Source organism: Megascapheus bottae, chromosome 10, assembly GCF_031878675.1.
Source record: "Megascapheus bottae isolate mThoBot1 chromosome 10, mThoBot2.hap1, whole genome shotgun sequence".
Classification (NCBI taxonomy): domain Eukaryota; kingdom Metazoa; phylum Chordata; class Mammalia; order Rodentia; family Geomyidae; genus Megascapheus; species Megascapheus bottae.
Genome location: NC_143518.1, coordinates 35,530,422 through 35,544,877, shown reverse-complemented (window position 1 = coordinate 35,544,877; position 14,456 = coordinate 35,530,422). Strand labels below are relative to the sequence as shown.

Below are 14,456 nucleotides of genomic sequence, written 5' to 3'. Positions count from 1 at the left end.
CCCCTCGCTTCCCAGGCAGCCAATCGGAGCCGCCAGAGGCCTGGCAAGGCGGGCAAGGACCCCCGGGCCGCCTGGGAGTTGTAGTTTCTCGGGGGGGGTGGGGTGGGGAGAAGGACTCAGCTGCACGTGGGCTCCGGTCGCCCCCTCGCGGAGCTCGACGTACAATCTGGCGTGGGAAGAGCCCGAGGGTCTCACTGAGGGGACAAGCGCCGTGCCCCGGGAGCCATCGGAGCCCGCCGCGGTGCAGCCTCCTGGCACGCCCCCCCCTTCCTTTGTATCCCACCTGCGACCCCTTCCCAGCTCGGAAAGCAAGAGCGAGCCCCCGAGACGGCGTGGACGTCCGAGCCCCGGCGGGCGGGAGCAGCGCGGGGAGAGCGCGACTCCCACCCCCCCGCCCGCCTCGCCCCCCCCACCCTGAGCCTGGGCTCATCCATCCGAGCTCCGCCTCCCGAGTCCGCATCCCCAGCCCCACCCCTCTCCTCCCTCGCCCGACTGGAAATACCTGTCGGTGCTGGCGGGCTCCCAGGTCTTGCCCGGGCGCCTCCCGAGCGTGCGGCGGGCGGGGAAGGCTGCTTTCTGAGTTTGGGGAGGGGAGTTGCCTAATCGATTCCCTGGCTAGTTTAGTAGCAGGAAGGAGGCAGAGAAGCGGGCCCGGAGGGAAGAAGGGACAGGCATCCAAACAGCAGAGCAGGACATAACTTACCGCGTTTCCCCGGAGCCCTGCGGGGCGCCCCACCCTGGGCTAGATACTTTGTAAATCTCTCCCTGGCGTCCCGTGAAGGGTGAAGCCGTTTGTCTTAATGAGAAAACGAAGTCACTTGCTGAGATTCCCAGCCCAGGTGCTCGCAGAGCCAGAGCGCATTCAAACACAGGCTGGACTTGAATCCTACTGCCTGGGAGACCTCACTCTCCGGTGAAGAGACGCCCTGGTGTAGCTGCTCCTCCGGGATTTGTACTTCCTCGGCTTCACCCGGCTGAGGTTCAGTTCTGTTATTCGCCTCTCCTCCGCCTCCCCCCCACACACACACTTTCAGTAATTGTTGCCTGGGAAGATACTACTTCCCATTCATTGAATCCTCCCTGAATGCTACACCATTTTTATCTCACCCCAGTTCAAACTGCTACCACTCAGCTGAGGACAGAATTACCGTGGACGGGCTCATGGAGGATGGACCCTGAAGGATGCGTTCAAATACTGCTCTGCCAGAGAATCCATGCCACATCAGCCCTCCAAGTGGACACACAGCCTGAGTCCATCGTGTCTTAGGCCAGGAAGCACACTTGTCATTCCATCGTTTGAATCATTCCATCTTTTGAATAACTGCGAGAGTGATCTTCCAGGTGCAAATGTATGTTTTCTTTTGGTCACTGACAGAGGTAGAAGTGTACCTGGGGGTCTCCCACCACCCTTCCAGCAAAGCCTCCCCCCAGTGGTTTTTTTTTTTTCATTGTAATTGGTTGCCCTAACAATTGACAGAAGTATAATGGCATCATGGCAGTGGATACAACACAAAAACAATAGTACAAAGAAGGAAGCCTCCCTGATTCTTAGCTCCTTGCTAACCAGCAGGAGAACTGGCCCCACCTCTGATCCAAATCTTTCATCCTGGCCATCTCTGATAGTTTCTGGAAAATAAGATGATCTTATCTGGGAAAATATAAAAGGATTTCAACAGCATCGGTGCTCCTAAATACGTAGGAGGCTGAGATCTAAGGATCAAGATTTGAATGCAGCCCAGGCAGGAAAAGTCCTGAATTCAAGCCCCAGTACTGGCACAGGTGCGCGCGTGTACGCGCGTGCATACACACACACACACACACACACACACACACACAGGTGTATGATAAATAATTGGTTTCCAATTTTTAAAGGCTTGCAACATATTCATGCCTTTTCTAGAAGCTTATTTTGAGAATTTTATTATTGACATCTTCTGACTAAAATATAGCATAGTTTTTAAAGAAAAGGATCCTGTATCTATTACTTATTCCCTTACTATCTCAGAAGTGAAAGTTGGTAATGAAAGCAATAATCATCAAAGTTCAAAACAAAGCTTGTGGACTTTAGCTTGTCTTAAACAAGCTTGTCCTTGATCCAGTTATTAACATTCTCTAGGAAAGTTTATTCGGCCAACTAAGATTCTTACCCAAGTATCAGCTTGCCTGTTTATTTTCAACTTGCTGTCAAAAATACCAGAAAAATGAGGATTCTAGGGACTATGCTGACAACATGCCCTTGAGCACTGGTCTCCTTTACACTCTAGAAAAAAAAAATACACCTTCTTATTATTGCCATTAACTCAGGGTGCTTTGTCCCAGTGAGATATTAAGCTCCATAGAGTTGTGAATCTTGTCCTTAACTCCCAAATCCATGTCTAAAGGAAAAGTTCCTGTCTAATTCCATTCTGGTGTCTCATCTGCCCCTTATTCATAGAATGTAATCCCTAGAGTGGCTCTGTCTCTTTGCACTTACCTTCTGTCCGAGTAGCCAGCCTTTCTAGCCTTTCCCTGGATCCACTACTGATCACAGATAGGAATTATATTGCTTCATTTCCTCAAGGACACCTCTGACTCCTCTCATCATGCAGTAGCAGTTCCACCCTAGGTCTTGCCCCACCTTGCAATCATGTCTTTACACACTCTATGACACTTCCTTGAGGGCAGGGTTCTGTCTCTTACTGCTAGTCCAATACATGACATTATTATGTGATTAGATATTACATCCTTCCACAAGTTTGCTTTCACCCATTTCAAATGGTGAGAAAGAGAAAAGCAGTAACAGGCTGGAAGACTGAATCAGGAAGAGGCCTGAACCCCCCAAGCTTCTAGTCAACGTTTCAAGCTTACCTTTTCAGGAGTTCTGGCCTGTTTTGGAACCTTAGCCTTTGTCTTTTCTGAGCTTGAATATGAGAAGAGACTTTGCCAACTCCAGGAAGATTCCCTGACAAGACATATAGGGAGCATTCTTTATTTACTTTCTGTGTGCTAGATTCTTTCAATACAGGCAAAAATGGGGTGGGCGTCTGTGCATAAGATGAATAGACTCCTGGTGGTTTTCTGTTCTTACAGGGCTGGGGTTAGAAGTCAGAGTCTTGCACATGCCCATGCCCAGGTGGTTTTTTCTTTTTCTTTTTGTTTTATTCCCCATGTATCCCCAAGATCTGAAGTGATGCCTCCCAGAAATACCATTAAAATCTGAGGTTGTGTCAGTGTAGCTACTGCTCAGAGCCTAAGGGAGGCACAGAGAGCCAATCTCAGGCCAAGGGCTACCTTCCATGGGGACAAAAGCTCCGGCCCTTAGAGAGTAGAGTAGGTAAATTTGCAGCCTTAGGAGCTCTTTACAGGCTGTTTTTCTAACCTCACCAGATCTTACACATGTCCTAGGACCTCTGTCATCTCCTTTATAAGAATCTAGGGACAGCCTGTCTTGGCTTGGGACTCCCCTAGCTGCTCTCAGATCCTCCCCCTGCTTTGTTCTAGGCTCTAGTGTGCATGGCCTACTTTCCTAAAAGCCAGGTGACTGGTCTCCATGGCTCCCTCGTGTATTTTCCTGCACCCTTCACAGACTTCATATTCTTGTTCTTGGAAAGACACTGAGGAAGTCAGCATCCCGCCCCTCACAAATGAGGAGGGGAGGAGTCCCAGAGGAATGTCAGCCATGTCTCCTGTCACATGGTCCTCTACCTGTCAGATTTTACTTCTGAAGTTCTCCAGGGCTCTCAGCCCAACCCTTCTGGGTGAAAGCCAACATAGTCATTTAGACATGTCTATAAGAAATCCAAGCATCTGTACCTCCACCTCCCTCTTCTTTCAAGCATATATTCCCTGAGGAAATGGACTGTGGCTCAATGGATGTCTAATGAACACTGTGTCCTAGGCCAGAGGCAAGTGACCAAGCAAAGCCCAGGTCTCCTAACATCTACCCAGTGTCATTCCCACCACATCCTATGCCACTTCTCCCAATTCACTCACTGCCTGCATTTAACTGCATTTCTCTCTGTCAGTTGCCCAAGTAAAATCCACAAGAGCAAATGATAGACACAGGAAAACAAACAGCAAGCTTCGAGGAGAAATTCAGACTAGTCACAGGACTAGGGAAAGACCAAGAGCTAGACATAAGAACCTTGGCCAGAAGGTAAAGAGTAAGTATTAATCCCAGTCAGAATCCTAGGGGAAAGGCACACGACCTGGAAATCTACAGGGAAGAAACAGACAGGATAGCAATGCTAGTGACAAACAGAAATTATGGGGTCCAAGAAATTTGTCATTGCTTTGGAGTAGATACCGGAGGCCTAGAGCAAACACCTAGTGAAAAGCAAACATCACGCTGAGGAGGTCTTTGGGCTTTCTTCCCTAAAGATGGGCCTGAAGAAAAGAATAAAACAAAGCAACAACAAGCCACTGGAAGTGGCACTGTGGCTCAAAGTGGTACAGTGCTAGCCTTGAGCAAAAAGAGCTCATGGACAATGCATAGGCCCTGAGTTTAAGCCCCATGACTCCCCACCACCACCACACACACATTGTCACACACTTTTCAGCCAGACACCAGTGGCTCCCACCTATAATCCTAGCTACTCATGAGACTGAGAGCTGAGGATTGTGGTTTGAAGCCAGCTGGGGCAGAAACACCCCTGGGAGACTCTTAATTAACCACCTGAAAATCAGAAGTGGAACTGTGGCTCAAAGTGGTAGAGCACTAGCCTTGAGAAAGGAGCTCAGGGGCAGTGCCCAGACTGAGTTCAATGACCCACTGTTCCCCAACCCCCCCACACACACAAAATCACCTGTACTTGGCAAAGAACACTCAGTGTGCAAAGTAAAATTAGGGAGAAAGTGTAACCCATTTTCCAGCAAGGATAGGAAAGACTAAACCTATAGCTGCTGAGGAGCAGATACTCAACTTGAGTTCATTGCCTGGCCTTGGGAAGATGGCCCTTTGTGGCCCTTGGTTGCCCAGCTGAGGTTTCTCTTGATTCCCCTCATCCTTGTCTTTTCCCATTTATTTTTTTGGACCCAAAGAACCCAGAGTGTTGTGACTAGAATTACCAGGAGCAGGAAGAAGAACAATCCTTTCACCAGGAAAATCTAGGATAAAAGAAGGATGGGGAAAAGGCCTCATGAGAGGGACTGGCAAGTTAAGATTAAGAACAGATTCCTACCCCAAATTCCAAAGGGAGGAAGGTGTCAGATTCATGATCAGTGGATATCTCTTTGCAAATGATTTTAAACATACATATTCTAGGCATAGATGCTCAGGAATTGATATCTAGTTGACTCAAGAGACAAGACCTTTGGAAGTGGGGAGAATTAGACACAGGAAGGTGATTTCTTCCCACCCCAATCCCCATCCAGATTTCCAGCCTCCTGGGACAGGTTAGACTATGGGGTCTGTGTACTCTTTACAAGACTTGAGTTGGGAGAGAGAATGTATGTATCTTGAGGCAGGAGTTTTGCACAAGCTCTGGGATTGTCCCTGGGGTGCTGCTACCTGTAGAGAAGGTCCCAGCAGGGATGCATGGGAACTGATGTTGCTGATGGGGTTGCTGGCCCTGCAGGGTAGGACAGAACATTTTCACCAGGCTCCAGGATGTGTTGAAGACCGGGCCTTTCTGCCCTACAGCACTGCTGTCCCCAGATGAGAGCTAGCACTCTCTACAGAGCATGTCATGAATATGTCACAGGTACCTTCCCCAGATACCTTGAAGTTCACAGTGACTTGAGGCTGCAACAGTCATCCTAGGTGAGAGAAAAACACAAAGTCCCACTTAACATCTGTTTTTCAAAACTCTCAACTCTGGGGTACTGGCCCTCCTTTAAGAGCCTTTTCACCCGAACAACAAATAAGGAAACCCAAACAAAATCACAACATTTCTGGTTTCTGAATGGCCACAGCAACAACTGCTAGGGTGAACAGACTTGTTGATAGGCCTCTACCCCCTCTTACGCCTTCTCTCCCTTACTTTTGTATACCTCCTTCTATGCCCTCTTGTGATCCCACCATTCCCAAGCCATTTAATCAGTCATATTAATCAGTATCTCTCCAAAATTCAATATGACAGGTTGGGCTCTAGTTAAAGAAAGATCCTCATTAGTAGTCCTCAAATTATACAGTGCAATAAAAGGTTCAATAAATGTTCATTCTTTCTCCCTGAGAGAGAAAGTCTCCTTAGAGGACCTTTTAAAAAAAAGTCTCTCACCCCTTCTCAGTGCATTTGGGATGCCCCATGCTGCCTCGCCCCAACTCGCCTATCTGTTGCTGCTGCTCAGATACTAGGCCTCTCAAAGTCTAGCCCTCCTCCATGGCATGAGGAAGCCCAGGAGAACCAAAGGGAGGGCAATGAGTCTAAACTAACTCACAGTAGACATGTAAACGATAGCGTTGTACGGTGGAGAATGAGGATGTCCTCAGCTTCCTAAAGTCCTGAGTCCTCCCCGGTCAGATTGCTGATATAAAGAGAGTAGCTGGGCTCCAAAATGCTCACTTGGTCCTGGTAGTAAGGGCCAATCACCAAGATGGTAGCTGGCTTTTCTTTCTCTGGCATCACTGGGCCAATTCTTTTCTGTGAGGACCGAATGATGCGCTCAACTTCTTCACCAGAGCGTATTTCCAGGGGGAAGCTGACTCCGGACTGCAGCTGCTTCCAGTGGAGATGGATCCGCACCATCTCCAGAGTATGCTTTGGCTGCAAAGGAAGATAGAAAAGAAATAATAAAACAACAAAAACAAGCAACCGGTGTCTTCCAAGTGCTAAGCCTGGTAGTGGAAACTGTGGATCCATCTCCACTGCACAGCGTCTATGACCTACATACACACTGGATTCTGTCCTACAGTTGCCTCTTTTGATGGTAGATTCCCATTGCACTTGAGATGAGTCCCTGCCAGGGGTCGCTCACTCATTTTGTTTCTCTTTCTCTTTTGCCACCTTGATTCTGCTCCCCCTTCCCTATTCCCAGACTGCCTTCTTTCTTGATCCTTCCCTGATACCATTCTGTTCTTTGTCCAGAAGAGGTGACATAGAAAGAATCTCATTAGACCACTGACACCCAGACAGGAAAACTAAAAGGAGGAGACACTAGTATGCAGATGTGGGTAGCCACTCACCTTCTGGGAGCAACAGGAGGAACAGCCATGGAAAGGTCTCCATGTCAACAGCTGTGGCCCAGTCCTAAGGTAACTTGGCCTGCACTCCAGATTATAGAGAAGTACAAGCTGTTAGGAGACTGAGAAACAGAGAAACTGAGTAGCAGCAATCAGAGTAAAATAATTCCCAATCCAACTTCCTCCATCTTCACTAAGCCTCTCCCATCCCTCATGGAGGGAGTTTTTGCTAGAGGCTGATGTCAAGATGGTTTATCATACTGACTCATGGGGCCCATCTACCAAATGCAGCTCAAATCTCACTGTTTCATGAAGTAGTTCCAGATGTCCTGTGCTTTCTATACCTAGACCTTCGTATATGTGCCACATGCCCTGAATTCTCAAGTTCTTCCTAGCCTGTTTGGCCATCAGCATTCAATGTCCCAGCTCTCTTGGTATTTCCTATATTGCTTGAGGTCATTTATCCTATACACATCTTTATCTCCCCAGATATAGTCCATCTTTTTGTGTCCTTTCAGTTTCTCTCAATTGCTGGATATATGTTAGTATTCAACTGATAGCGTTAGACCAGATAAATCAAAGATGCTTTTCTCTGTAAGCCAAATATATTTCCAAATGAAAGACTATTCAGAAGGAAAAAGAATTGATCTCCTTTAAAATACTTGGAGCCAGGCATAGGTGCCCGGAAGGAAAGAGAGAGAGAGAGAGAGAGAGAGAGAGAGAGAGAGAGAGAGAGAGAGAGAGAGAGAGAGAGAGGAAGAAATCCCACCAAGGTCATGTGCATGTTGTTCAGAGTTTAAAGAGAATATCAGCCAACTTCTCAGAGAAGCAGATGGCCGGAATAAAAGAAGCTCAATGGGGGGTGATGTCTGTAACAGATAAAAGGTAGGGAAGCAGGACTGATCTGTCATAGCTTCCAGGATAACCTGAGGCCAGGATGCAGATCTCACAGTCTACAAACTCAACAAGGAGTCCTGGGACAAGGTTGCGCAGTAGAGGAGACCTAAGCCGCGCAGGAATGCCCAAACAGAAGTAATCACTGTACAAGAACATCCTGATGCTGACACCCATTCTGGGCTGAAAGAGCATGGACCCTGAAGGTGCTGCAGCTGGAGGCTGTCAGTTCATACCACTTGTTGCCTTGGAAGGTAAGCTTTTTTTCTTGAAGCGAGAGACTAGTGGCCACACCATGGCTGCTACAATGAGTATACCTATTGACAGAAGCTAACGTTGCTCAGATTTATTGAACCTGTCTCCATAAGTTAAGTGTAAGCACTTCATTATCCCTATCAGGAAGAGAAAAATAATTGCCACCTCTCATCCTCCCTAAGATTTCCCAGTCCAATTCAGAAAAAAGCTCACTTCTCAGTGTATTTTTCCAGCACATGGATGGTTACCTAAACACAGCTTTCTTCCTCTCTCACTGCTCCTTTCATCTTACTCATCAGGATAGTCTTTGTCTTTCTTTCTTTCTTTTTTTTTTTTTTTTTTGCCAGTCCTGGGCTTGAGCTCAGGGCCTGAGCACTGTCCTTGGACTTTCTCAAGGCTAGAGCTCTACCACTTGAGCCTCAGCACCACTTCCAGCTTTTTTTCTATGTATGTGGTACCGAGGAATCGAACCCGGGTCTTCATGCATGCTAGGCAAGCACTTTAACCACTAGACCAAACTCCCGGCCCCCTTTCTTTCTTTCTTTCTTTCTTTCTTCCTTTCTTTGTGACAGTCTTGGGGCTTGAACTCAGGGCCTGGGCACTGTCCTTGGGCTGTTTCAAGACCAGAGTTCCACCACTTGAGCCACAGCACCACTTCTGGCTTTTTCTGTTTATGTGGTACCAAGGAATCCAACCCGGGGATTCATGCATGCTAGGTGAGCACTCTAACTAGGCCACACTCTCAGCCCCAGATCTCTTAATTTCTCATCTCAGTTCAGAAATGAGAACTTCCCGCTTCGTGTAACATACAAAACACCAAGCCCCATTTACAAGCTTGGATGCCTTGGCTTGCATCTGTCTGGAGATAGAAGTCTGCGGAGAAGAGGCTTCTCAGCTCTCCTTACCCTCAGCTCATCTCCCCCTACCCCCACCCCTCCTTACTAGTTCCTCTCCTAAAACCATTCTGCCAGCTCTTGATTCACTCTTCAGAAAGCTGAGCGTGTATGTGGTAAGTAATTCTTACCTGGTTGTATGGCTTTGTGTTCTGTGGGCCTGGCTTAAGAGGTTAAGAAGAACTATTTTCTGTTGACCTGGCTTAAGAGGTTAAGACGAACTATTTCCTGCCGAAGAGCAACTTTGCTGGTTCAGTTTCTTTTTCCCAAGCTTGGTCCAGAATGAGAGCATCTCTCTTCTAGGTTGTCCTTGCAACTCCCTAGATATCTGCAACTCCTTAACTATCTGGCATATACCTCCAGTCTCTTCTTGCCCTAGACTCTTCCTAATGTGTCTATTGTGGAGAACCATGGGCAGCTAAAGAGACTATCTCATTAGTGGCTCCAGTTGCCCACCACTAACATTTTTTGCTTGATAGATTCCAAAATCAGATTGTGGGTTTTGACTTTTAGGTTTTTGTTCATTTGTTTGTTTTTGTTTTATTTTTCCCAGTACTAGAGGTTGAACTCACCTCACACTTGCTTGGTTTGCTTGACTACTTGAACCATGCCACCAGCCTGGCTTTTTACTGGTTAATTGAAGATGGAATCTCACTGACTTATCTCAGGCTGACTTTGACTTTGACATCTCAACTTCCCAAGCAGATAGAATTATAGGCTTGGTCCACTAATGCCTAGCCACAATCACTTTGGACTATTCTAGATCTTTCTTAGGCTTTTGGGGATAGGAGACTCTTATGTATCTTTAGGACTCAGCACTTCACAAGTGTTCTCTTCAAAGCCCCTTCACCCAGCTTGCGGTCAGAGGAAACAGCACTTATCTTTTAGATAAGAATGGGGACTCACAGTAAATTAATGGTTATTTCCAAAGTGGCTTCCTCTCAGCCCCAATTGTTCTCTTTCAATTCTCCATGGGATAGGAGCTCCAAAAAAGGAATGAAAGGGTTCCTTAATTTCCATTGTAAATCCTCCCTTGCACTGCTTTTAATCTTGTGACCTTCTTTAGATTGCCTGTGAGTGTAGTCAAGCAAGAAGAGATTCATTCTAACATCTTGCTTACACCACACACTCAGAGTTGCCTATCACACATCCCATTGATCACCTGGTGGACAGTTTTATGACTGAATCTCCTCTAACAGAAGTTTGCAGCCTAGGCAGGCATTGCTTTTCTGCTTTCTGGCTTTCTCTGCAACCAAGGGAGGCCACCCGGCACATGCAGGCATGCAGAAGTGCAACTAGGAAGATACATGTGATGTATACACTAGGCCATCCGATGAAGTGCTAAGTTGGTAAATAAATGTCTCCACTCACCTGCCCTTCTATGGGACACTTCTGAGGCATATTCCTTATGGTTTTTCAGAGAGATTGATCACTGGTTGTCCACAGCAGTGATCAGCTATTGACATTAGTGTTTTTTTCTACTTTTCCTGTCTCATGTTCCTCATTCCTTCTTCTTGGATTATCTTCCAGAAAGACTTTGTCCACCCAAGTTATTTCAGGAACACATACACACACACACACACACACACACACACACACACACACTAAGACATTATTGCATGTGATAAAGTAGTTGTAACACTAAAGCTTAATTAGATCTCTCCTCTCTTTTGTCTAGATGTGCCAATGAGAAGCATTCTGCTCTCATTCTGATATAAAGCTCAGGTATGGAGGAAACAGTAAAAAGCTGGGCCTTGTCTGATGGACATGGTGGGAGATAGGTCTAGCCAAACCTTTACTTTAGTCTCCTCAGCTTCTCTTTGGAATGATGGAGACCCACCCAGCAGAGGCATGAACAAGTAAATTCCAAATAAATCATCTCCCTCCTGAGGCAAAACATACGGAGACTTGCATATGTCTTCCATTTTGGGGCCTCTTTTGCACTGGATGCTTTCCCTGTCCCTTTTCTCTCTTAAGTTAAAAGGGTAACAATCCAGCTGAATCATGAAGGTGATTGGAGAGAAAGGAGACATGCAACTGCTGAGGTTCAAACAAAGGAGTCATTATGAAAGTGGGAGAAAAGAGTGCTTCTCCCAGCAGGAGCATGCTGCACAATCACTGAGGTATGAGACAGCGGAGCACAACGTGGGAGAGAGTCTCAGAGCCAGGGACTGCAGATGAGACAGGGGTGGGAAGAGATGGGATAAGGCTAGGAAAACAGACTGGAGATGGTTCACTAGAACTTTCTCAACCTGTTCAAGAAATTACAAGCTATTCTATCTCAAGACGGGGAAGTGAAATTTGGAATGAGAAAAGGGAAAACTTATTGCTGGTGAACTTTCTTAAGATGGGAGAAGGCGTGATGGGTTGCCAGGTGCTGGTGGTTCATGTCTATAATCCTAGCTTCTTAGGAGGCTGAGATCTGAGGATTGCAGTTCAAAGCCAGCCCTTGAAGGAAAGTCTGTGATATTCTTTTCTCCAATTAAACAAACAAACAAAAGCCAAAAGTAGAGCTGTGGCTGGAGTAAAGAACATTTTGCGATAGTCCTCCACTGTAATTGAACAGATAGGCAAAGATTCCGGTGGGCTTGTATGTATTAAAAAGCATATGGGGCTAGGAGTTTGGCCTAGTGGTAAGAGTGCTTGCCTAGCATGCACGAAGACCAGGGTTCGATTCCTCAGCACTCCACATACATAGAAAAAGCCAGAAGTGGTGCTGTGGCTCAAGTAGTAGAGTGCTAGCCTTGAGAAAGCCCAAGGACAACGCTCAGGCCCTGAGCTCAAGCCACAGGACTGGCAAAAAAAAAAAAAAAAGCTAAAGCTAAGCATAGTCTTGTCTGGTGTTTTCATCTTTCTCTCTAAAGTAGAGCAATGTTATCTACAGAAACTGGAGGTTTAAAGGAAGGGTGAGCATTTCAAGAGAAAACCCAATAACTGAAACCCTTCTGTACATCACCTTTATAATAACATTTAAATAATAAAAGGAGAAATAGCAAAGAAGTTCTTCAGGTAAAAAGGAATAAAATCAGATGAAAAATCAGATCTTGAATACAGAGGGATAAAGAACATTAGAAATTAAAAAGAAGAGAGAGAGAGAAAGAGTGAAACCACTTTGTAAAACAGATGAGAAGACTGTATATCCGGATTTCTTGGGATAGTTGCAGGCTTCTTGCTTGCTTCTTTTCTTTGTAGTGCTGAAGGTACAGCTTAGAGCTTCTTCTGTCTGCTCCCCAAGTGCTAGGATTACAGGTATGTACCACTGCACATGATAGGACAATCGCAGTTTACACAAGTTGTTTCTGTCCCAGTTATGAATAATGTTGCTTTTCACTTTCAGAAAGTGTCCTGGTTTAGAGGATGAACTATTTGGTTACCCTAGATCAGGGGCAAAATCTTAAAGGACTTCCTGTGAGACAGTCATGGTAGAGTTTCTTGGCAGTGAATGAGCCTGAGACCTGTAAAAAGGCAGTGGGATGGGCTGTGCAGAAGACGGTGCATCTGGAGCCAAGCTGCTTTGTGTCTTTATTTGCACAACATTCACTCACTATCTGGGGTGGTTGTGGCCCATAGTAAGGATTCAGTGGACATGGGCTGTGGTTGTTTCTGGAGACTCCTCAAATGCAGATCATGAGCTTTAGCATTATGAAGATGAGGTCTCTTTGGTGGTAGGCCGGGTCTGTGCCTATTAAAGAGATGTGGGAAGTCTCCTATCCACGTGAATAGGATTGTGAGAGAATGTCAGCAGGCAGCACCCATCAGCCTGTTCTGAAGAGACAGTGGGCAACACTGCCAGGATGAACAGCCTGGCTTGGAGGTTTCCATGCTGGCAGCCCATTCACCATGCCCTAGCCTTATTCATTCAGAGACAGAACATCTTAGGCCAATTCCACTTAAAAATACACCTGAACAATTCTCTTTATTCTCCAAAGTATCACATCTACCAGAGCAGCTCAAACATACACACACACACACACACACACACACACACACACACACACACACTTCTCCCAACCTACCTCTGAAACACAGTTTATCTTTCTTTGTTTCATCAAATGAGCTAGCATGTGTTCCTTTGGGCTATAGGTCCTCTTGGTTCTTCTGTGCTTATTGCTCTCAAAATGCAGACATTTTACTACTTAGCTTACTTTCACACTAAAGGACAGTTAAAATGTCTATGCCTTTGGCCTCATTTGAGACCCACTGGGTGAGGAAAGGGTATATGTGGAGAATGGATTCACCTGCCTACCAACCAAGGTCCTCGAGTGATTCCACTGAAAGCTGAAGTTGGAGGATTGTACATGTTGCCTGCTCTTCTGTGGAGCAGTGGAGAGGAAGTTCCCCAGCCAGCAATGTCTTTTGTCTTCCGTCACAAATGGTTTCTTTCCCCTGAGAAGAGCCATGAAAAGACACTGTCTGGTTTCTTCTTGAACTGGGCTTTGGAGAACATGAGAGGGGCTCCACTGTCTTTCAACCTACTCTCCTGGGCTTCCCAAAGAGCTGTCTCATGCCATGCTAAAGGCAGACAGCTATTAGGCTAGAGCTTCAACCTGAGATGCTTTGCTTTTATCTTTTTACATATGAAATGACTCAGAAGCAAAACATGTTTGAAAATAAGGCACTCTTGTTAATTTTTTAAAATATAGAATCTCCTGAGGTCATCCAAGTTCTTTCTTTACAAATTACAACAAAAACCTAGAAGTTCACTTCCATATATGGATACGTGGATTGTCAGAATTAAGGTTGTAAAAATGGATATACTGCCCAAAACAAACCACAGATTCAATGCAATGCCCACCAATCTTCCAATGTGGATACAGAAGAACCAATTTAAAAACTTCAGCTGGGTGCTGGTGGCTCATGCCTGTAATCCTAGGTACTCAGGATCTGAGGACTGCATTTCAAAGCCAGCCCAGGCACTAAAGACCATGAGACTTTTATCTCCAATTAACCACCAGAAAACCAGAAGTGCTGTGGCTCAAGGGGTAGAGTGCTAGCCTTGAGCTGAAGAGCTCAGGGACAGCGCCTAGGCCCAGAGTTTCAAGCTCCATGACTGACAAGAAGATGAAGAAGAAGGAGAAGAAGAAGAAGAAGAAGAAGAAGAAGAAGAAGAAGAAGAAGAAGAAGAAGAAGAAGAAGAAGAAGAAGAAGAAGAAGAAGAGAAAAAATTTATGTGGAAGTGAAAAAGGCCCCAAAGAGCAAACACGAAGTCTAGAGTGAAAAGAGAAATGTTAGAGGTGTCACAGATTTCAATTTGTACTACAGAGCTATAGTAACAAAAACTGTATGGTACTGGCACAAAAACAGACTCAAAGACC

General features: G+C 46.0%; 1 protein-coding gene across 1 annotated transcript; it reads right to left on the bottom strand.

The window, feature by feature from the left end:
* Positions 1-4,079: 4,079 nt before the first annotated feature.
* Positions 4,080-7,131, bottom strand: Slamf9 (SLAM family member 9). The gene is given in 9 exon segments (XM_090341611.1): positions 4,080-4,091; positions 5,047-5,085; positions 5,489-5,556; positions 5,559-5,582; positions 5,585-5,644; positions 5,647-5,722; positions 6,423-6,637; positions 6,640-6,683; positions 7,103-7,131. Coding segments are annotated over 9 exon segments (567 nt in total).
* Between the last annotated feature and the right edge of the window lie 7,325 nt (positions 7,132-14,456).